The sequence below is a fragment of the Sorex araneus genome, chromosome 3 (genome assembly GCF_027595985.1).
Source record: "Sorex araneus isolate mSorAra2 chromosome 3, mSorAra2.pri, whole genome shotgun sequence".
NCBI lineage: Eukaryota > Metazoa > Chordata > Mammalia > Eulipotyphla > Soricidae > Sorex > Sorex araneus.
The window spans coordinates 47,734,873-47,760,173 of NC_073304.1; the positions used below are offsets into that span (position 1 = coordinate 47,734,873).

The 25,301-nt window shown below is 40.3% G+C and overlaps 2 protein-coding genes across 2 annotated transcripts in view; one reads left to right on the forward strand and one right to left on the reverse strand.

Annotated features, from left to right (window-relative positions):
* Positions 1–1,201, forward strand: part of NID2 (nidogen 2) — an 83,034-nt gene extending 81,833 nt beyond the window's left edge. Inside the window, exon 21 of the mRNA XM_055133867.1 lies at positions 1,081–1,201. Coding sequence (XP_054989842.1) covers positions 1,081–1,201 — 121 coding nt within the window. The remainder of the gene's footprint in view (positions 1–1,080) is intronic.
* Positions 1,202–2,176: 975 nt separating this feature from the next.
* On the reverse strand, positions 2,177–18,921 carry RTRAF (RNA transcription, translation and transport factor). The gene is made up of 8 exons (XM_004601739.2): positions 18,750–18,921; positions 15,235–15,359; positions 14,635–14,734; positions 9,661–9,747; positions 8,881–8,969; positions 6,078–6,146; positions 3,228–3,276; positions 2,177–2,520 (listed from the first exon to the last, which is right to left on the reverse strand). The coding sequence occupies exons 1-8, from the start codon at positions 18,808–18,810 to the stop codon at positions 2,366–2,368; spliced, it is 735 nt and encodes a 244-aa protein (XP_004601796.1). The 5' UTR covers positions 18,811–18,921; the 3' UTR covers positions 2,177–2,365.
* Positions 18,922–25,301: the final 6,380 nt, after the last annotated feature.

Sequence of the window (25,301 nt, forward strand, 5' to 3'; positions counted from 1 at the left end):
CACCAGGGTGAATAAAAAGCACAGCACTGTAATTAAAACTAGTTCTCCCAAACACTGAAAAAAAGAAAAATCTAAGGCCTTCTACCTTGTTTCTAGGAATTCTAATTGCATTGCTCTGGTAAGAGACCCAACATCAGTATCTTATTTACTGATTTTGTTTTGTTTTTGCTTTTTGGGTGACACCCGGCGATGCACAGAGGTTACTCCTGGCTCTTTGCTCAGGAATTACTCCTGACAGTACTCAGGGGACCATATAGGATGCTGGGAATCGAACCCAGGTTGGCTGCGTGCAAGGCAAACGCCCTACCCACTGTGCTATCACTCCAGCCCCCCTTCACTGTCACTGTCATCCCATTGCTCAACTTGTTCGAGCAGGCACCAGTAACGTCTCTCATTGAGAGACTTATTGTTACTGTTTTTGGCATATCCAATATGCATGGGTAGCTTGCCAGGCTCTGCTGCGTGGGCTCGATACTCTCGGTAGCTTGCCGGGCTCTCCGAGAGGGGCAGAGGAATCGAACTTGGGTCGACAGCATGAAAGGCGAAAGCCCAACCGCTGTGCTATGGTTCCAGCCCCCAGCCCCCCTTATTTACTGATTTTGGGTTTAGGGCCACACCTGGCTGTTCTCAGGGCACCATATGGTGTATAAGGGATTGAACCAGCTGGTCACATGCAAGGCAAATGCCCTACCAGCTGTACTATCTCTCCAGTCCCAAGTATCACTATTTCAATAGATCCTCAAGCAATCTCAATGTGCAGCGGGGATTGAGAACACTAATTTGTTCCAGGTTTCTCAGATTTTAGCATGGAATCAGAATCAACCTGAGGGCTAGTGAAAAGGCACTGCTGGTTTCCCTCTCAATTTTTGATTCACTAGGCATCAAGACTTAGCATTTCCACCAAGTTTCTAAGTAATCTAGTCTGAGGACCATTTTGGGAACCACTGATACAATCTAAATCTAAATAAGTCAAAACTCATTTAAGTAAATTAATTTAAAAAACTCATTCTAGAAGGCTGTGTTCCTGTGTTGAAACTGACTTTTTTCTTATCCAACTTCAAATCTCATTCTTTATTACAGGGATGGTATCATAGCAATAAACAGAACTAGTGGCCAGTTTAGTGAAGAGTATCTCCCAGACCAGCGAACTCATCTCTACGAGATAACTCTCGTCCAACCCTTCTGCCCAGCAGGTAAATAAGCATGCTACAGCGATTCCTTTGGGTAAGTAGGATAAGGAGACCATATGTAGTATCTGTCCTTGGTGCCACTGACATTGACATTTGTCAATCCCATTTTGAGCTGGAAAACTTAATGATCAGTAACTTTTGAATTTACCTAACTAGACACACACAAAAAGCTAACCCATTGGTGTATGTCCCCTTTAAAGGACTGGCTTGTTACAACTTAGTTATAATATATTCACCTATGTTCCTCTTCCTCCATCTCCCCTTAACAGGACAAAAGTAGATATGGCAGGACTTGGAGTTTGTACCTTAAAGAACATTGTAAACAGATGAACTGAAAAGGGAAGCAGCCATTAGAAGTTCCTGGACATAGAAGATGGATTCATTTTTAGTGCCAAAAGACTAAGTGTGTTTTGTGAAAAGTTTATACCTCAATCTTTACTACTGTATTTTTTAAAACAAATGTTATCATAAATTTTAAAAAGGTAAAAATTATTGCACTTATATTTAAAAGGTTAAATTCATTCAGCCAAGAACCAAGTAGAATACATTAAGACCCTAAATCTGGCTTTTGCTGTGGATTCTTTCTGGTCAAAATATTAAAGCATGTATAATCAGTACTGATATGCAATCCTAAAAATCATAGTGACAAAGGGAAGAACCAACTTATTTACTATCTCCCAACAAAGTTCTAAGATTTTTTTTACCTCTGCATCAGTGCATTTGTATTTATATTAAAAGGTGCTAGAATATTTCAATTTATTTTTTTCTGATCCTTTAAGTCCCTTTTATAGCATTACACACAGAAAGTATACTTACAAATACCAAAGGTGTAACAGTTCTCAAATTTTAGAGTACTCCAATAAAATATTTTACATTTTCCTAAGTGATCTTTATTATTGCCTCTATGATAGCATTGCGGGAGGTGACATACCTTTAACCACAAAAGAGGAAGAAGCAGATTACACATACAGATATACAACATATAATCAAGAAAAAAATTTTTACTTTTTCCAACTTTATTAAATAAAAAGTAATGATGGCAAATCTCTAGAACATTGTCAATTTTCTGGGCTTCCAAACCCTTGAAAATGTGACATTTGATTCCCAAACACATGCCAGAGTGTACACGGTTCCAATGGTACTAAGGAGGTGAGAAGCTAAAATCCTAAAAATGTTCATCTTCCAACTTTGCCCAGTCTGTGGTCCGTCTTTGGATCAGCAATGATGGCCTGGACAGCTACTATGGCTTCATTAATTTTTGTCTGTAGCTCTCTGAGCTCTTCTATATGCAGCAATCGCAGAATCTGAGCAGCTTCATTAAGAACTGCATCTGTTTTATAAAAAACAGTGTATTAATCAATGACCTCTATATTCAAAACCATTTACTTATTTTCAAAAAATATTTATAAAGTCCCTAAAATAGAACTAATCTAATCCCCTTGTCTCTGGTAACTCAGCAGCCATGCCCATAAGCCACCCCTGGCCCGTGCCAGATAATCTCGTCATGGCCGCCATCTAGATTGCATGTCCTTCTCTCCTAGAAAGAGAGCATAACATAACGCTTGCCATAACCAGGCCACCGGACCCCAGCGCCAGGTTGTTTCACTCGGGGCGCCCCAGAGGGGGGTGGATGAGACCTCCCCCCGCCCCAAGGGACCCAGACCTGGCAACTGAAAACCTCCAGAATTCAACCTCCGCCATGCTAACGGGTGCTCTCCTCACGCTTGGGCTGAGCCTCACCCATGAGTGAACATTTTTCTGGGCCTCTTGACACTGCATAGGACACATACAACCCATGGTTCAAGAGTACCACACCACACCTGATGGGACTCAAAGTAGGAGGCAAACAACCGTAGAGGGAAATATTTCATTTCTGCTTTGGGGCAGGGATTGGGGTTCAGGATGGAACACCAGAAATATGGTGGTGGGAAGGTGTAATGGTGGTGGGATTGGTGCTTGAATATTAAATGTAATCAAATATTGTGAGCTACTTTATAAAATAAAAAAAAATAAAAAGAACTAATGAAAATCACTTACCTCCTGTGTCAAAACCAAGAATATGCTTGTCTAATGCAACAGGCAGTCCCTGTGGGGGATAAAAAATGGCAAAATTATTCTATTGAAGAACAACAATTTTCAATTTTTTTTCTCAAATGAAGTGCTACTGTTACAATGTTTGGAGATTTTGATAACCTTTTAGCTATAGTGACAAGGCAATTGAATTTTTTTCTTAAACGAATTTATGACTAGGCTTACTATAATCTATTAGGAAACGAATGGCTCTATAACCAATAGCTCTATAACCCACCCAGTCCTTAAACAATGCATATAATATAACCCAGTAGTCTTGAGCTGCTGGTCCACAGACCAGTGCCACTCTGCAGGTATAAAAAGGCCGTGGAGCTCCTTTTCTCAGCAGTGCTGTTACAACTGCTAAGAAAGGAGGGCTCGGCAGGATATTCTCATCCCATTTTAGCAACAGCAAACAGGACAAATGAGGATTTGTTACTTTAAGATCACTTTCTTCAAACTAGTTTACTTCTGAACACACATTTATTTCTGATTACATAATTCTTTCAGTCATCATATTTAGCAGATTATCTAAATATTTTTAAAAATTATTTCCAAATAACTTTAAAGAAATTTTTTTTTTACTAAACCATTTAACCAGTCAGTACCTATGCACAGAACTTTAGAGATAACTATGATAAAGCCAAACCATATGGAATTTATAACTCCCAATAAATGACAACAGGCAGTCTACTGCTACAGTGTATTATTTTCTCACTACCATGAAAACACTATGACTAGGAGATAGCTCAGTGCCAAAAGCACCTTCCTAACAAGCACAAGTCTCCAAGTTTGTGCCCTATGCCACCCACATGCAATGTGATCCTGGGGGCTCCGCTCAGAACCACAACAGAAAACGCTCTCCACAGCTGTGTGTAACCACTACAACCAAATGTGTAGGGGAAAAGGGGGTGGAAGAGAAGCACACTGTACTTTCAACTTTGTAAACAAAACTGTCACTATTCAATTCTTAATCATACAAATCCTTTTTTTTTTCTTTTGGTGGAGTTGGGGGTGGGGGAAATCTACTGGGGGCCATACTCAATGATGCTCAGAAATCACTATTAACAATTCCTGCGATGCCAGGAATCAAAGTAAAGTCAGCCATGTATAGCAACCACCTTTGCCACTAAACTGAATCTCTGACCCTAATACAAATCTCCTTCAACTCCATCTGTCTTAAAATAACTAGTAAAGATATAAACAATTGAATGTGAAAATAGAGTGAGCAAAATTAAAGAGAAATGCATTGTACTACATTACATGACTGGCACCAGAGACTCTATTTCACTTTGTTTGCCAATAGACCACCAAGGAATAACTAACCCTGACAAACAGTGGCTACAAATAAGAACATTCAACTGAAAGAATAGTCTCCACTATAGCTTTTGAGATAATACAAAAATTTAATTGGAGGACTGAAAACTAACTTTTACTTCACATACAAAGATCTAGCTATATACCCCCCAAAAAAAGACATAATTTTGCTGAATGAATTATTTTATTATGCTAGGATAATTTACTGTCTGTACTATAGTATGGGTGAAACAAGCTGATCTGTAACTCGATTTTCAATAGTCTAATTTATACATAATAAGCCAAAATGAACTTTTTTAAAAAAGTATCTTTCAGTAAGAGCTACAGTGGCCTCGCTAAGGTTAGAGGACAAAAGACACTGCAAGCATGGAAGGGAGACAAAAGAGGATCAGAACAAGGGTTGTGCGAGAGACCTTCATGGTACCTTTAGAGCAGAAGGAACTATCAATAGGCACCTATAGCAACTGCTACTAACTCAAAAATATTCTCTGCACTATTCCAAGGTCAATGAGACTTTAGGGTTATAATCTTAAAATATCCCAGAATTAAGAATGAGAGCTATAGTTGTACAGTTTTCTCAGTTCACAAAGCAGAACTGAAAAATGAGTTTGTCACCTATACACTGAATCTTTTATTTGGTGAGGCAGTGGGGACACACCCAGTGGTACTCACGGCTATTCTTGGCTTTACACTCAGTGTCACTCCTAGCAGTGTTCAGAGAACCAGATAGGATGCCAGGGATCAAACCTGGGTCTGGATCAGCTATGTGCAAGGCAAGTGCCCTGCTGCTGTACTATCATTCCAGCTCCAGCTATGTATACCCTAAAACTGTTAAGTTTTACCCCCATCCTCTTCACCTGGCCAATCAACCAGCAGTGTTTTATATATATATATATATATATATATATATATATATATATATGGATCCTCTATACATGGGCCCCACCATACACTAGAGGTACACTCTCAAAATCAGACCGCCTGAGCTCAACTGCTGATCAACTTCGGTAACCCCTAGATAACTTTAAGAGAAGAGATTTCTCTAAAGAAAGAAAAGCCTGGGAACAGGATTCAGGCTGAAAAAAAGAAAAAAAGTAACAGAAAGAATGTCCTTTGTTTCTAGAAATTATTCAAAACAATCCAGTATAAAATAAACTGGGAACATGCAAATAGTATGTACTAGAAGACTGGGATGAGTTTCTTGAAAGTGATATAAAGTTCATTTCTCACTCAAAAATGACCAAGCAATTGATACAAAATGCAAAGACCAAATCAACTCCCCCAAACTATTTTTGAGGTCAAGATGTAGCCAAGCAGTAGTGAGCATGTTTAAGCATAAGGGAATAGGTTTGACCACCTGAACAACAATGAAACAAAAACAACTTTTTCCCCCTGAATTTTTCTAATGTATTATGGGAATCTTAAGTAGATAATGTGCAGAATTTAAACTTTTATCAATACCACCAGAATAAACCTTAATAATTTATATTTAATACTTACCTCTTTTGTTTGATTTGCTTTAGCAACTGCATCCTGCGTCAGGCGCTCCTGGACCAAAATGCGAATTGCCTAAGAAACCAAAAACAAAGTGTTTTTACTTTTTGTTGGCTGTTGTTCTCTTTTCTTCTAAGTCTATAGAATAATGGTTCCAGTTTGATGGACTTGAAAAACAATTTCCCCATCAAAAAAAAAAAAAAAACACCCCACTACTTGAACCTCTTCATTTTAAGTTGGAATAATGCAATTATTTTCAAATTGAAAAAAACATTGTGTATGCTTAGAAATATTTTTAAATACAGATACATAAATATATATGTAGTAAAAGTCTATCTTCTTTCTATTCATAAACTTCAGCCATCCCTGCAGAAAGTCGGTGTGCCAGGTTCTCGTGTATCCTTACAAGATCTCTATTACACACATACTGAAGCATGCAGACTTTTTGACAAAAAGAGTAACGTGCCATACTGTCATTAATTCTCTCCATTATAATGAAAATGGGCCAGGAGCACATGTCAAACATGCACATCAGCTTTACAGCACCTCCTGAGAACTGCTGGATGTGTGACCCTAATCCCCTACCCCACTCCAGCACTACTGGACAAGGACCCTATAAGGACAAGACCTCAAGAGACAAAATGTTTTCAGGTTTTCGTGGGATGCACTATTTCCTCACCAAGGCATTTTATTATGGTGAACGAAAACATGAAATGGAATTTTAGTTAGCAGATGACAATTACAATGGACAGGTTTTTTTTCTTTTCTTTTCGGGTCACACCCGGCCATGCTCAGGGGTTACTCCTGGCTCTGCACTCAGGAATCACTCCTGGCGGTGCGCAGGGGACCATGTGGGATGGTGGGAATCGAACCTGGGCCGGCCGTATGAAATTGTGAAAAATTATTATTTTCAATAATACAAAACTAAATACTGTATTTGAAAAGAATTAAGCCAATCTGAACATACTGAAAAGTCCATATGCCAAAGTTAATATACTATTCTTAAATCTGGCAAACCTATGAAGATAATTTCCAGGTGATCAGGTATTATTTGAATGCTTCTAACATAACCCAAAGAACAAAGTACGACTAAAACTTCATATAGCTTTTGGATATAACAAATTTATAATTTTTCACAGAGTTTCAAATGTGAGGAATGAACGGCAAATATGCTAGGCCAATGTGTCTGCTTCTCCCCTCAGTTTATGATTAAAACTGACATGACCAGTACAGACTGTTCCAAAGCAATTTATATAATTGCCTGTACCTGGGAACAAGTTTTGAAAAAGCCAAATTTCACTTAAAATAATTCTGTTTCAGAATTCAATCTGAGTTGAGAAAATCTGAGCTAAAATTCAGATTCAGGAGAAATTGAAAACCTAGGAATAAGAAGAGTCTCCTTGTGAACTACCATTTAATACAATTCTAAAATAGCTTGCGAGACTGATTTGGGGGTATAGGGGGTAGAATGAAGAGAGGGGGTTTGGGCCACATTCAGCAGTGCTCAGGACTTACTCCTAGTTCTGCATTCAGAGAGCACTCCTGGCAGGACTTGGGGCACTATAGGGGATACTGGGGTTCAAAGTCAGATTTTCCAGGGCAAGCCAAGTACCACAATCAGTGTAATATCTCTGCCTCCAGCCTCTGGTATCTTAAATGTCATGCTGACACCCCTACCCTTCACAGATAGAAATGTAATTTTCTCTTAGAATTGAGACACCTCTGGCCCAGAAGACAGCTCAGAGGGCTGGAGCACCAGCTTTTCATACAAGAGACCCTGAGTTCAATCCCTGACACCATGTGCTGCCTCAAATAGCACCAGGAGCAATCCATAAGCACAGTGACAAGTAGCTTGAGTACCACCACGCACTGACCAAAACTGAAAAAACATAAGAGATCTCATTCTGGGGCCAGAGCCATAGTACAGCTGGTAGGTGTTTGCCTTGTACTCAGCCAACCTGGGTTTGATCCCTGGCATCCCATATGGTCCCCCAAGCACTGCCAGGAGTAACAGGAGTAATTTATGAGTGCAGAGACAAGAGTAAACCTGGAGCATGGCCAGGTATGGACCACCTCCCCACTCCCAACAACCCCCCACCAACAAACCCCTCAATAAAAAAGCACACAAAAAATAAAAAATCTCATTCAGACCACTGGGGTACCTGAAGCAGAGATATGAAGTGGTCTATTTGGAGAAGGGACTTTTTACACCTCAAAGAGATTCTACGGTATATATTTTTGACTAAATTCACCATATTACTGAGGCATTCTTTATAAAATTAATGAATTCAGATAAAATACTTTAAAAAGATAATATAAGCAGAGTGATAAAGGAAAAGACTCAACGACAAGGTCAAAGTACTAAATAAAATCCTGGCTCTATCATTTTCAAGTGATATCTTGAACAGTTTTCTAAGTCCCAATTTCTTGATAGTATATGAATTTATCTCTGGGATTGGAGGATGGTTGAGATAATCTATGCAAGAAATTTAGCAGTGCTCAGAAATATGGTAAACTTTACCCACTATGACTTATTAGTCAATTTAAAATGTGAAATCATGCAATTTGCTTATTTATAACCAATATTCCTTCACGAATATAAAAAACTGGGTCTAAACAAAAGCTCAAAGGGCTAAAAAAAAAGCACATGCTGGGCAGGCAGGATGTCTAGGTTCAATCCCTAGCATTGCATAGCTCCCTGAGCAACACCAGAAGTCATCCCTGAATACTGAGTTCCTGTAGTAATCCTGAGTATTAGCGGGTGCAACCCAAAAACAAAAACAAAATGAATCAAGAATATGATACTGACCTTAAGCATTACCAGGTAATCATCATGACGCTGAATCTGAAGTAGATTGGCCAAAGCCATGACACCAGCCTTAAAATCAGGATTAGTGACTATAAAAGATTAAAAACAGTAAGTTTCAGCTCTGCAAAAACTATATGTATATACATTACACACACACTTGCAAATATGTAAACTCTAATATTTTTTAGTTCTCTGGTAAAAACATCATTTTTTACTTGCATTCTTTTCATTTTAAAAATAATTTACTTCTTACAGTTTAGAAAACATGGTTACAACAGTGTTATCATATATAGTAGTCAAGTTAAGTACCCCTCCAAAGTGCCAAGGTCCTCCACTACTTCTTTTGATACCTCTAGTATAGAATGTTTAAAAGTTAAGTTTTTAATCAATCTTGGAAGATCAATATGCTACATTAACTCACATTAGGTTTGTTCTGTAACTTATTTTTGCAAGGCTTATTTATGCAGCGCTTTTAATTAACATACTCCCCTAAAGCTATTAATATATAGAATTCTATAACAGATAGTTTTCCCAAAACCTTCTCTTGAAGCAGCAGTTCTACAATGTCCAAGACTACAATGTCTTACTAATTTTTAAGGATAACTCATAAATTATAGGTTATATTATACCAAAAAATATTTAACATTCTGTTATAGTTAGAATCTTCATATTTTCAAAAGGGAGAATACTTTCTGTAATCTGGTAAAACCAGATTCCATTCTAGAATGTAAAAAAAGCACTTAAGAAACAATGATTAATTTACATGCATTAAAAACTCACCATCCAAATTGATCAATGGTTCTGCATTTTTAGCTGAATTGTCAGCATTTCTTGTATTATCAGGAACTGAGTCTTTGTATTTTTCCGCTGTAAAAATAGGTTAAAAATACTACAGAACTGCAACTTACAATAAAACAAAAGATTACTTATTGAATTTAAGCAGAAGACAACTGCCCCAATCAAAACTGATTACTTACTAAACTTTTACATAAGACAACTGCCCCAATCAAAATGTATTTTTACTATTAAAAAAACTTATCAGCATAAGCATAATATGTGAGTAGTATCTAAAGACAGCAGAAACAAGGGCCAGGAAGACTGGTCAATGAGACAAAGAGACTGCAATGATTATGATAGTTGGGAATGATGACAAAACTGAGTGCTGAAAGGAGGTAAAGTGATATGCATGACATACTTTCAGTAACAGTATTGGCAAGTGAGAGGGGAGGAGGGGCACGCTTTGGGACATACTACCTTAGCAGATTTAGGGAGGGAAACTGGGGTACTGGAGGAGGAAAATGTACACTGATGAAGGTAAGGTATTGGAACATTGCAGACTGAAACTCAATCACGAACAACTTTGTAACTGTATATCTCATGGTGATTCAATAATTTAAAAAAAAAGGTGATTTACCAGTGACTATACAATTAAGCTAAAATGATTATTGAACTACATGACTAAAGTATCTCTTTGCTACATTCCTAAAATACATTTATTCCAACTTCTACCTTACACTAAATTTTAGGAGAAAACTCTGCTTTTATAGTTTACTATGAAAAGTGGTAGGGGTAGAAAAATGGGAAGGCAAGTTAAATAAATTAAACACAAACTCACTAACCAATTCAACCCAAATATTTAAATGCAAATCCCAAAACCCCGCTTTCTTTAAAAAAAAAGCAATTTTAATATACTAACATATATATACCTATCGAGATGTGAAATGCAAAAGTCTAAAAGCAGCTTTTACTACTTTCACTTAAAAGTACTTTAATACTCTACAAGTCCTCACAAAAATATTTCACACACTTAACATCCCTAATGACATTTTTAGCTACTGTTTATATAACATAGAAATAAAAGAGGGAAAGCAAAAGCCTTAAGATAGAACAGAATGAGTTTAAAGGACGTTCCACTAGTCACATCTAAAACAGCATAAACAAAATACACAACAAAAAAAGATTATAACCCAGTGAGTATGAGAGTCTGAAGTTATACTGACTTAAACATACATTACATGAGCCGAGAGAGAACTCAAGGGGTTGCCTGTAAGCTTTGCACAAGGGAGGCTTAGGTTTGAGGTCTGGCAACAAATGGATCTACCCTCATCCCCACCTGCCAAGCATAAGCACAGCCAGGAGTAGCCTCAAAACAGAAACAAAAATAAACAAAAACCAAACATTGGAAAAGTGGAAGTTCCTCATACTAATGTGAAGAAATGATGGTATTAGAAAAACACCTTTTGGCACTGGACACCTAGGCAAAAATCTTAAGAGCAAAAAAAGCATTACTGACATCACCTTAAATTCTTCCCATTGCATTGTATTTATTGTAAAGGGGAAATAATTACTTTGTAAGTGGAGAAATTTATTCAGGTAAGCATAATATAACGAGCAACAGAATGAAAAATATCACTAGCATACACTTTCTGATGTCATGTACTTATTAGAACCTTAGAATCTATGTTATTTCTAACACAAGTGCAAACCCTGAATGTACTCATGAGTCAATAATAAATCAAAATTGAGAAGATGCTACAAAACAAATGACAGTGTCATGGAACACAGACTAAGTTCCAGGTTACTGGAGACAAAGAAATATAACAACTGAATGCAATACAAGATCCAGGACTGCTTTGCTCTACTCCCCCACTTTTTGCTATAAAGAACTCACTGAAATAACTGGTAATTACAACAATACTGAATTAAAGTTTACTTTCTGATTTTGATAAGTCCAAGGTGGCTATTATTTAAGTTTGGGGGGATGGTACATATCAGCAGTCAGAAGCTACTCCCATCTCAGTGTTCTGGGAATAACGCAGAGCCAGGGACTAAATCTAGGCTTTTGCATGCAAAGCATGCACCCCAGTCCTTTGTGCTATTACTTTCCCTACATAATTTTTTGGTTTTATTTTTCTGCTTATTTTGGGGGGCAAGCGGGGGATGCCTACATCCAGCAATGTTCAAGGGTACTGAGAATCATATCTGGGTCAGCCATACAAGGTTAAGTGCACAACTCAGTGTACTACTGCTCAGGCCTCTTCATCATGTTTTAAGGAGATGTACACTGAAGTAAGTGTTCATAGGTGGGTGGGCCAGAGAGGCAGATTAGTGGATTGGAGAATATACTTTGCATGCAGAAAGCACAGGCACTGCATGCCAGGCATTAAATAGTCTGCTGAACACTACCAGAAATGATCCCTGAGCACAGAGCTAGAGGTGGTCCCTGGCACCTCCAGGTGTGGCCCACAACTTTCCCCCGCCAAATTATTTGAGAATATAATTTTTACATTTCTGTTTTAGTTTGGATCTACTGCTTATAGCAGTGTTTGGTATAGTGGCTTGGATAAGTACAGAATTTCACCTCTTCCTAGAACCAATGGTTTGCCCACCTTTTTTATATGTTCCACTCCCTGGAACAACTGATTTTTTCTGTGAATATATATGAGGGTGAGGTTAAGTGAAGTAAAATGTCAACATTTGCAGTCTGGGTATATGAAAACTCTTTATACTTTGTGACTTCTTTATAAATTTGAAATTATGTCAAGAAAAATTTTTCCCGTGTTTTTTTTTCTTTTTTCCTTTTGGGTCTTTGGGTCACACCCAGTGATGCTCAGGGGTTACTCCTGGCTCTGCACTCAGGAATTACTCCTGGCGGTGCTTGGGGGACCATATGGGATGCCGGGGATTGAACCCGGGTCGGCTGCATGCAAAGCAAACGCCCTACCCGCTGTGCTATGGCTCCGGCCCCCAAGAAAAAATTTTAAAGTCAGATTTTAATCACTTAATGGATAAGCAAGCAAAAGCTTTTAAAAATATTAAAGCACAAATTTTAAAAATTCATATTTGCTCATTAAATAATAAAAATGTAGTGGACCAAAAAGATAGCACAGTGGATAGGGAGTTTCCATTGCATGTGGCCCACTAGGCATTTATCCCTGGCACCACTATGAGCCCTGCAAAAATTATCTCTGAGCACAGAGCTAGGAGTAAGACCTGAGTAACATAGGTGTGGTCCAAAACAAACAAAAAGAATAAAAATATAAAATTAACAGCAACATATTAATGTAAAACCACAAAAGAACAATGATGCCTCTGACTAAAAAACGACAGTTTTACTACTTACACCTTTCGAAAGTCTATTGTGACAGCAAGTAGGGCGTTTGCCTTGCATGCCAACAACCCGGGTTTGATTCCTCCATCCCTCTCGGAGAGCCCAGCAAGATACTGAGAGTATCCCCGCCCGCACGGCAGAGCTTGGCAAGCTACCCGTGGCATATTTGATATGCCAAAAACAGTAACAAGTCTCACAATGAAGATGTTATTGGTGCCCACCCGAGCAAATTGATCAACAATGGGATTAGAGTGCTACAGTGCTACATTCAGACTTAGTATTTTTGATACCATTAGAATTTATAATCATTAATAGTTAATTATAATCCCACTATCATTCAATTACTTTTTCAAATAAAATTCAGTTACCAGTTTTCAATATAGAAAACTTTATTTCAGAAACAAACTCAGTCTATCATTTATTCAGAAAGACCATCTATTACTGAGAAGTAATTGTACTTGATTAAGAGATAACTATAGGGATACATAATCACATGACAACCATTATCCTTGTACCTAAGCAATCAAAGTTGAAGAATTACACAAATGGAGCAAAGGTGGAGGGGAGAGAGGGAACGTCGAACAATGATAGAGGAATTCTGACACAATGGTGAAGTATTAGTACAAAACATGACTTCAACAGTTTTTAAACTAAACCCCAATTTAAAATTAATTTTAAGGGGCCGGAGCGATAGCACAGCGGGTAGGGCGTTTGCCTTGCATGCGGCCGACCTGGGTTCGATCCCCGGCATCCCATATGGTCCCCCAAGCACTGCCAGGAGTAACTCCTGAGTGCAAAGCCAGGAGTAACCCCTGAGCATCGCTGGGTGTGACCCAAAAAGCAAAAAAAAAAAAAAATTAATTTTAAGATGATAATTTAAAATGGAATAAACTATAATTTAATTTGGGAAGAGTTCAGTAACTTGGGAATACTTCCTTCAAATTAACTGTTCTTAAGCAGGGAAGATGGCTCTAAAGGGCAGAATATAGGCTTTACAGCTAAGAAGCTCAGTTCTCTGTCTACACTCTTTTGTCCCCATAGTGCATCACCAACTATGGCCCGAAAACAAGACTAAAATTTTTTAAATAGACCAGAGAGAGTACATAAGGTGAAGCACTTACAAGCTACAGACTACGTAAGGTAGCTAAATTCAAAGAAATGTCTTGTGAAATGACATTTCATTATCCTTCTCCAGCAGACACCATCTCCAAATTCTAAAAGAAAACTCTAAAGATCAATAAAAAATGCTGCCTTTTAGTGAGACATTCAACCTGAAGATTTTTTCGGGTGCTTGGAAGGCAGCTCTAAGTGCTGCCTTGCTGTGGCTCCCCAGGACCTGCAAGCAACGAGCTAGGAGTTACCCAAGGGTACCCATGAGTGTGGTCCTAAAACAATGAAACCAAAAAATTCTTTCTTGACAATTTGGGGATTCAGAGTGAGAGCCAATAACAGATGGATGGGTGCAAACAAACAAAAACACATTTAAAAATATATGCTGAAAAGTGAGATGGAAAACGTATAAAACTTATTAAACTAACCCAGAAATGAGATTGAAAATACATACTGTTAAGTTCCCTATAGTTATACTCTTCTTTCCCACCTTCCCTTGTCTCTTTAAAATAAACATTCCCCACAAAACATACCATTATCTCCATACTCAAGTCTAACTGCTAAGCCAAGAAGCCAGTCAATTGCTTCCTGTCGATCTTGAATCTTGAAAGGACAGTTAACGTCTCTGAGATACTATAAGGGGAAAAAAATTTAGTCTCATTATTACTATAAAGTCAAGAGAATCATTGAAAAATGGTCAAGTTAAAGAGACCTGAAATGGATTTTTAAGAACCTCTTCTAACACTTTTATTACTTTGTTATGAAATTATGAATCCAATGGGGGAAACATTGAAGCATACCATCTTATGAAAATGGTTTCAATCAGGCTTTTTAAAATTCTTTTATGTTCAGGGTCCAGCTGGGGATTCTGAACTTCCTTATCTAATAGATGAAAAGACTGAAGGTTGGAGAAGTTAATACTGTCATTGATTATGCACTTAGATCTGGGGCCAAAGTAACTTCTGGGCCAGGGATATGCTCAGGGTGCTAAAATTTATGCCTTGCACAGAGACCCCTGGGGTCAATCCCCAGCCCCATGTTATCCCCCAAGGTATCACTAGGTATTACCATAAAAAAAAAAAAGTCCAAAGTCATTTCAAGTTTTTTTTTTTCCTTCACTTTTAACACATTACCTTTTCAAAGAACTTGGGCCACTCGCTGCTGTGGATGTTTCTTAAATTACCTCGGTCTTCAATCTTGTAATGTCTGATCTTCTGGTCTTCAAGCCAAACAATAAAGTTTCTAAATTCTGTTTCATCTGCAAGAAAAATATTATATAAATCACTAAATGCATTAGAAAGGAACCTTTCTCTTTCACAAACTGCTTGATGGGATTTATCAAAATAATTGAACTGTTCCAAGTAGGAGTTCAAAGGGCTGACTGAATCAACAAACTAAAAATGTTCTGTTCAAGAATGAAAAGAAAGGGCTGGAGAGAGAGTACATCAGGCAAGGTGCTTGCCTTGCATGGGGCCAACCTGAGTTTGATCCCCAGCACAGCATTTGTTCCCCTTAACCCACTAGGAGTGATCCCTCAGTACAGACCCAGGAGTAAGTCCTGAGCACTGCTGGATAAAACTCCAAACTTAAAAAAAAAAACCCAAAACAACAAGCTAACTAAGTGTAAAACAATGAAGACATAAAACCAAGGCATAAAGAAGACAAAATTCCAGTCCAGTCCAATTTAAAAAACAGGTTCAAAAGGTAAGTATAGCAGATAAAGGCATTTGCCTTAAATATAGCCAATCTGTGCTTGATCCCTGGGAACAGAACCTGGGATAAATCCTGAGCATTGATGAATATCGAACCAAAAAAAAAAAAAAGGGGGCAGATTATATTTATTTAGGTTTGGGGGCCACATCCATCAAAGCTCAGCGTTATTCCTGGCGGTGCTCAGAAGACCATAGATCGAACCTGGGTCAGCTGCATGCAATACAAATGTTGCCCCCCACTGTACTATAGCTTTGGCCCCAGGAAAGGCAGATTTTAATATTCTTCAAGATGGACAAACAGGTGGCCCATAGGAAAACTGTTATCACAGCAGAAGGGCACTCAGATGATGAGATACCTCCTTCGTATGAGAATGGCTACACTGAAAGCAGCAATCAGAGTGTTGAGAGAGAGCGCAAAGAACTGGAGAACATGCTCTGCATTGAGATCCTTGGCTCCTCAATGGTTCCCAGAGCACTGAGCTGGGAGCAGCCACCTACACACTGCAGAGCAAAAAAAAATGATTTCACCTACAGATGATATAAGGAAATAAAGTTGAACAAAGACAAATCAGCAAGACACTAATTCAGGTCACCTGAGAAATGGGGAGAAAGGGGGAAAAGTAAGGAAATTTGTACATATCAATAAGGTAAGTAATTCAAACATGTTAAATAAAAAAGCATTATGTGCAAAGATTGAGTTAGCATACACTCAATTGTGAACAAGCTGTCTTTACTGATATCTAAAACTTTAGAAGGGGGGGAAAAAAAACCCTTTTCTCCACATGCCTTTGTTCCAATTCGTTGAGTGCTATAATTCAGAGATAAAAAGTCAATCAAGCAAAATGAAAAATGGGGAAAATAAAAAAGAAGTTTTGTTCATATGCTGGTCTGAATTCAAATTCTAGGTCCAGATGTTTAATGATTGCAGGAACTTGAATTTTCTGTGCTTCAGAGTCTGTTACAAAACAGGAATATGCAATAGGGCTTTATTCATGGGGTTATTAAAGATAAATAAAATAAATAGAAATAATGTGTCCAGACTGGACTATCTTTTTGCTATTGAAGTGTTAATTCCATTGCTTTGGGATGGGGGATATAAGACCATGTTAACTTCAAAGCTAAGTTAGGCCAGGAAGCTAGCTGACTAAACTAAAGGGCTTTGCCTGCAGGTACTCTGGGTGTGAAAACCAGCACAGGAAGATCCTCTGAGCACCTCTGTAAGCCACCAGGTAGGGAGCACTCAGCTGAGAATAGTACTAGAGCTGAGTACGTTGGGGCCCAATGTGCTGTGTCCCCCACCTAAATTAAAGCCAAAGTAATAGTGAAAGAAATCGGATAACAAAACAGATGCTACTATTTGGTGTGCACTAAAGAGAAAGTGGAGAATTATATCAGTATTCCCACACCCTTCTGCACTTTAGAGATGAGAAAATTTGGACTCGAAGATCCCGGATTCTGATCTCAGCTCTGTTGACCCTGGTCCACTTTTGTTAAATAAACAGAAAAATAGAAAAACCAAGAGTCTATAAACGAATATGTCTTTGTAGGCCATCAAGACACTTGGAACTGCACAGATATTTTCCATTTGAAATTCAAGCCTTAAAACACCCTGGGGTGCTTTTGAAACTTTTAAAGGAAGGCTGGGGTGCAGCTCTGCAAGTCTAGTCCACACAACAGATGGGATGTGACCCCTTTCAAAGGTATGGTCAACCAGGTCTCACAGACCTAAAACCAGGGAAGAAATAAATTGTAGTGGTGGGTAACAGTGGTCAGCAAGGTTAACTTCCTTAGAAATGTACTAAATCAGGGCTGATTGGAGAAGGCAGTGCAGGGTAGACCTAGGTTCCATCCCCAGCTGAGCACCACCAGGAGTGACCCCTGAACCCCTGAGGCCAGCACGACTGGGTAGGTGTCAACCCCCAACAAAAATACACACACACACACACACACACACACACACACACAGCCCTACTACCCAACAAAAATTCACACACACACACACACACACCTACCTCTCCTCCCCAACAAAGTCAGTGTGTGTGTGTGTGTGTGTGTGTGTCTCTCTCTCTCTCTCACACACACACACACACACTCACACACTCACTCACACACACACACAGAGGGATCTGGGAAGTACAGAGGAGACAGAGTGCTTGCCTTGCACAAGGCTAACCTGGGTGGGTGTCAACCCCCAACAAAAATACACACACACACACACAGCCCTACTACCCAACAGAAATTCACACACACACCTCTACTCCCCAACAAAGTCAGTCAGTCAGTCTCTCTCTCTCTCTCTCTCTCTCTCTCTCACACACACACACACACACACACACACACACACACACACACACACACAGAGGGATCTGGGAAGTACAGAGGAGACAGAGTGCTTGCTTTGCACAAGGCTAACCAGGAACTGTTCCCCGGCACCCCATATGGTTCCCTAAGCATCACAGGAGCGCTCCCGAGCACGGTGTTAGGAGGAAGCCCCGAGCTCTGCTAAAGGTGCGACCCCCTCCCGCAAACAAACAAAAACAAACTATCATTGCTGTAAGATCCCCAACGCCTCCGTATTTGCAGTTCCACGGGACCCTCGCCCGCCATTCACTTCGGATACCGCTCCCCCTGCGGAGAGGTGGTGCTGAAGGGCGAGTGAGGGCGCCAACACCTTCCTGCCAAAGTGCTCAGAGCGGGGGTCTGGGGGGGGGGGGAGGCTGGAGTTTAGCAAGTCGGAACCACGACAAAGAAGTGGGTGCCACCCAGGCTCGCCCGACAGCAGCGGCTACCTGGTGGCCCGGGGAAGGATCCGGGGAGCCCCGACCGTCACAAGGCCTCCGAGGGTCCGGCTGAGGGAGCCCGGGTCCCGACGCCACGAAGAGCAGCCGCCGGCGGCTGAAGGAAACGCGGCCGGCCCGGGGCCGCCGCTGCCTCACCTTTGCAGTTGAAGCCCGCAGGGTTGTGATAGTCGAGAGCTGTCAGCTTGCGTCGGAACATGGCCCCGCTTCTCGCTCTGGTCCCCCGGGTTTCGGCCCGGAGAGTCGAGGGGAGCAGGAGACGGCTGCGAAGGCACCGGCGACGCGCGGAGAAGGAGGGCGGGCGGGCGCCGAGACGTCCGCAAAGGACGGCGGCCTGCGCCAATCGCGGCCCAGGCACGGCGGATGCCGGCGACTTCCCACCAATCAAAGCTCCGGCGGGGGAGGTGGGGCCACAACGCGGCACGTCGACGCTCAAATAAACTTTATTGTCCGCTCCCTACTTGTACATTTGACAGAAAGTGACTGTGAAGCCCCTTTTCTGCGGCTTTTGAGCCCGGATCTTCGTTTTTGTCACACTTTTGGATACTGAACACTGCAAATAGTTGGTATAGGATTTCTCCTATTGGCCAGAGCCCTCATTAGATTACAGAATTTCTGTTTACTCTTTTAAATTCATTCATTCATTCATTGTGTGCCTGCCACCTATAATATAGGTGTTACTCTAAGAAAACCCGAATACAAACCCTTTTTTGCAAAATTCCTTCAGGACTAGTTGAGCATGATTGTGATATACACGCAAACATACGACTAGACTGTATGTTTGTTCCACCAAACATGGAACCTCTAAAATCAGAAAGGTGGTGTGGGTGGGGGGTAGGGAGGGAGGTGGAGAGGGGGATGGGACTCATTTTTTATTCCTTGGCATCTTCAAAGGGTCCAGCAAATCAAAATTCGTGCTCTTCTCCTTCTAATGCCTCTCTCAAATCCCTCTCTTCCTGCCACCCGCATAGGGGCTATATTTTTATATAAAATATATTTTTTATTTTATAAAGTAGGTCACAATATTTTATTGCGTTTAATATTCAGACACCAATCCCACCATCATACACCTTCCCACCACCATATTTCAGGTGTTCCAATATTTTTATATTTTTGTTTTACCTCATTGTTTTTGCTTACTCTGATTTCTTTGTGCAAGAACAAAGTTCTTAGAACTGAACCCTGTTCATAGGCTTTCATGTTATCTCTTAGTGGCTTTCCCTTTGCTCATTACCATCATGATCATCCCGTTGATCGTCGATTTTCTCCAGCGGTCTCAGTACCATCTCCATTCGTCCTAGCCCTGAGATTTTAGAAGCCTCTTTACTCATCCTTCCCAATGGTGCGCATTGGAGGCTCTTTTAGGGTCAGGGAATGAGACCCATTATTGCTATTGGTTTTGGCATATGAATACACCATGGGGAGCTTGCCAGGTTCTCCCATGCGGGCAAGAAACCCTCAGTAGCTTGCCAGATTCTCTGAAGGGGAGAATTAGGCTATAAAATGTTGCTTCTGGGAGCTTGGTTTTATAGTCTCTGGATGTTGGCTGTTGATGGGATTACATGGCACCCCGGAGACAGTTTCTGGTTGTGACCGCCTAGCTAGAAAATGGGGAACCTGGGCAGAAAAGACCTAGTCATGATCAGAGCAGGCTTAGAGATCTCAGCCCCGGGTCCCACACACTTGGGTTCCTCTGCCAGTTCCTTCATGCGAGAGGTTCTTCTGAACATGTGGAGAGGGGCCTTGAGCATGGCTGTGGCTGGGTTCTGGAGGTCTTTGGCTGCTGGTGCTCTGCTTGGGGCAGGGAGGGAAACTCAACCCACCCCCTCCAAGGGACCCCGGTGAAGACAACCAGGCGCAGGGCAAGAGACTCTGCCCCCCTTTGCTGCTAGAAATAATTCCGTTTCAGACCGTTCCTGATACAGTCCTTATCTGCTCTCAGAGACTGTATCCAGCAAGACAGAGCAAGTTCCTATCCTTGCTGGTTTTTTAAGGCTGAGGGAGAGAATTGATACAGTGGGAGTAAAAGACAAACTAGTTAATCTAAGGCTAATCTTATCAGATTGTTTTCATCTCAACCACCTGTAAAAGGATTCAATCAAGAATAGATGATTCTTGGAATGGGAAATCAGGATGGGAAATAGTAGCAGATAAAAGGAACCGCCAGACAGGCTCCCAGACTGCAGAATCAGGTCCAACCCACACAGGAACAGAAGGCGGAATGAGGTAGGACTCATAGATTGGGAAAATTGCTGAATCAGGCAGGGCTCTCATGCCCAGACTGTGTCAAGTTATTGAACATGGGAGTCTGACCTACGCACACATATCCACGGTCAGAGACAAAGGAAAGTCAAGACCACAGAGAATCACTGGGGTGCAGTCCTAAAGAGGCCCAATGACAAGAGTTCAGATGAGGAAAGAATACACTGCATAGATAATGGTGTAGGAGTAAGATCAGATCTCACACACCGGAGGCAGCCAGGATCTGAACCAGAAAGACACAGACACACACAGACACATAGACACACACGCACACACACACATGCACAACTAGTGGTGTTATACACATACACTAGTAGATGTCTGAACCTTTTTATTTGAACTGTATAATAAACTTTTATTTCTTAAGGATTTGAGTTTTGTCTGGAAACCTTCCATACAATTCTCAAGAAATGGCATTTGGGACATGCAATTTTTAAAGATAATTTTGTGATTACAAACAATAATGAAGTACTGATGCCAGATATGTAAATAGTCCTAATTAGATTTATAAAGTGATAAATTATGAGAAATATTCTGTCATGTCAGAATATGATATTAAGCAGATGCTGTGAGACCTACAGTTTTCAGTTAAGATGCTGGAGAGAAAGTCAAGAAAATCGTATTCAAGATTCTTTTTTTTTATTTTTTAAAGAATTTGCTCAAAGCTTTTGCTAAAAATCACCTACTGTAGTATATGCTAGTTGTATAATGAAAGCAAGCCCAAAATAATAAAGAAGGGGGGAAAATCCAGGAAGGAAAGTAAACATAATAATAGGAAGAAAGAAAAAAATAATTAAGGAATGTTACATGCAATTGCAGATAAAGTGTTCTGTAAAAAATTTGAAGAAAGGGACCTGAGAGATGGTGCAGCATTGCATGGGGGGAGCTGGAAGGGGGGGAAGGGGAGGATAGGGAGGGCCTGATCATTGCCAGGTCCCTTAAACACTAACAGAAGTGATCCCTCACCACCACAAGGGGGTGACTCAACCTTCCCTCCTCCCTCCAACAAAAGTGGAGAAAAGTAGCTTTTAACATTTGTTTTCTGGAATTGATCCTTCCATGCAAAACAAAAGCAAAAACAAAAACAAATCCCTGTTTGCTCCTGACCTTGTTTTTCTATTTCACAGCCCTACATTGTCTGTCAGACACTTGAAATTATGTCTGATCATCAGCTCTTGTGAGGGGGACATTGGAAGATTTCAGGTGTAGAATGCTAAATGAACACATCAGAGTTAAGCAGGGGCTAAAGCTAATTTGGGAAAAGAAATAAAGCAGGTTAAAACATTTACCTGCTGCTGCTGCTCCTCCTCTGCCTCTTCCTCTTCCCCTTTCTTCCTCTTCTTCTTTATTTTATGTTTTGAGAGAGGCAGGGTACGCCCTGCAATGCTCAGGGCAATCTAACTCAGAACCTTGGTACAAAGCATGCATTCCTGCCTGCTGAAGCACCTCCCAGCCTTCCTTCTCTTTTTATTAATTTTATTTTTCTTTTGCCCTTTCTAATTGAAGGTGTCCTGTGACCTGTCTTGGACTGTTGAGAGGAAGTGTGATTCCTAAATAATTCTGTGAAGATAAAGCCATTCCTGCACTTGAAGAAAGTATTTTAAAAAGCCCTAATTATTAAATAATTTGAGTTCTAATCTTTGATCAGAAGTTTGATCTTATTTTTTGGATTTTTTTTTTTTTTGGCGACATCCAGAAATGCTCGGGACTTACTCCAGTCTTTGTGTTCAGGGATCACACCTGGCAGTGCTCGGGCTAACATACGTGGTCCTGGTGATTGAGTCCAAGTATGCAGCATTTGAGGCAAGTATCTTAATTCCTGGACTATCTTTCCTGCTTGGTGTCTATTTAATTATTCAACAAAGTTGTTAAGATCCATAGAATGGTTAGGTTAGATCTCACTTGAGAAGCTGACCTGATTTCTTCATCCTTCTCCCAAAATCCACCCCTTTGTTAAGCTTGCAGATACATATGCTTTAAGAGAGCAGCTTATGGGAATTTTATTGTTTATTCCTGTGTCCACTAATCTGAAACCCACCCTTTCTTTCTTTTTCTTTGCCTATAAAAACTTTGGGAGATACTCGGGCTGAAGAGATAGTTTAACAGGCTGAGCAAATGTTTTGTGTATAGGAGGTCAAGGTTCTAGTACCTTCACCACCTGGTCCCTGAGGATTGCCAGAGATGGGAGTAGCCCCTAAAATCTTCCAGGTGTGGGGGGTGGAGTGATAGCACAGCGGGTAGGGCATTTTTCTTGCACGCAGCTGACCTGGGTTCGATTCCCAGCATCCTATATGGTCCCCTGAGCACCGCCAGGAGTAATTCCTGAGTGCAGAGCCAGGAGTAACCCCTGTGCATCGCAGGTGTGACCCAAAAAAAGCAAAAAAAAAAAAACCAAAAAAAACTTTTGGTGTGGCCACAAACTCCCTACACACAAAACTAAATAGCTTTAGGGCTTATATTATAGGCCAAGACCCCATTTCACCTAGGTTAGATTTCTTTATCTTACATGATCTTATATGATATCAGAAACAGTAAGGAAGTCTTCAAGCAGAGGGACAGAATGATTTAAATTAAACCAAAGAAAGTCCTTGTGTTCCTATAAACATTGGTTATTCAAATATGTTTCTTTTATATTTGTTTATTTGGGGGGTCACACTCAGCAGTACTCAGGTCTACTCCTGGCTCTGTACTCAGGGATCACTCCTGGTGGAGCTTGGGAAATTTAAGTAATGAAAAGGTGACAGTTTCAGCATTATTATGCCTACAAGACAAAAAATCAGAGAAACAGCTGTCTCTTTAAAGGTTATTTTTCACAATTTGCAACAATTTTTAAACATTTAGCATTTTTCTTAGACCCTTGTGTTAAAATCCAGAAAACAGTATCCAGAACATGTTGATAATAGAAATGCACACAAAAGTTTCTGTGTTGTACAGGAAAACAGGTTTGATTTTCTAATGAATGTTATCAAATTAGTACTCCATTGCATTAGACATTTTTAACAAATTGTAAAGGAAAAGAAGGTATTTTTTCCTGGGAGTTTCCCAAAGAGAGAATAGCTCTTTCACTCATGAGACACTTTGTTAATTTTGAAGACTTGCTTTTAAAAACCCGGTTTTTAAAAGCCAGTCTCTGAAATTTCATGATTTAGCATTCAGAGCAAAGAACTGGGTCTGGAGAGATAGTATAGAGGTTAAAGTGCTTGCCTTGCTTGCAGGCACCCCCAGTTTGATTCCTGGCACCACATATAGTCCCCAAAACACCTCTTAGAGTGATCCCTGAGCTCAGGGTCAGAAGTAAGGGCTGATTACAACTTACCTCCCCCTCATCCCTCTCCTAGAAAGCAAGAAAGATATATTTTTGTTTTGGTTTTGCATTTTTGGCTGCTGGGGTCATATCCAGCAGTGCTCAGGAATCCCTTCCAGGAATGCACAAAAGACCATCCAGTCCCACAAATCAAACCCAGACCCCATGCATACAAAGCACGTGCTCAGCTCCTGAGCTATTAGGCCAGATAATTATATTTTCAATCATAGAAAATGGATAGGAATAAATAAAAATTTACCTAGTTAGGCAAGGAGCTTGAAGCATTTACCTTCTTGACTTGTGGGGGAAAGTTTGTCTGACAGTAATAACAACGGACGATAACAATGATAAGAGGTGGAGAAAGAGGTTGGGGAGATGACTAAAAGGGCTAGTGCACGTGTTTTGCATGCTGGAGAGGTTTGGATCCCTGCCAGCGGGGTGCTGTGGTGGCAGTAGCACCATTGGTATAACCAAAGTAACCAAAAAGTCATCAAACAGACAAAAAGGTAGAGAGCGAATATTCCCAAAGTTTCTGGGGAGTACCTATCGCCAACTGATCAGTTATGTGAGCCAGTGCAACTGTGTTCAATGCTTAAGTTAACTTGCTGTGGGTTGTTCTCATGAAACAATGTTAATATAAGCACAGACTCCAGGGAGGGAGAGTGAAAATAGAGGTTCACTCCCTAAGTGAAGAGACTTAAAGCTTACCTTAGAAATGTCATATCAAAGCCTTGAAGATCAGAGGAACCACAAAGAGAAACAAAGACCTGGGGTACATAAATCAGCCTGGCTGCTGAAGAATTTGGGGCCTGTTGAAATTGATGAGAGATGTAACTTAGGAAAGAAACCTGGTCAGCCAATCCCCACAGATGCCTAGTTTTATATAAAATTTATTATTTTTGAATTAGGAATTCATTGATTGAGATTCTTTGATTTGCAACACTATTAAGAATAGTTTGCATGCATATAATTCCAACATCACACCCATCACTATGTACTCACCCATTTTTGAGAAGTTTGGGGAGAGCTCAGTGGCAAAGGCACCAGCCTTAAAGGTCTGAGGCTGGTGGGCTGTGAACTTAGTCCCTGGCAGAGCAGCTGCACTCCTGCTTCCAAGAGTGTGA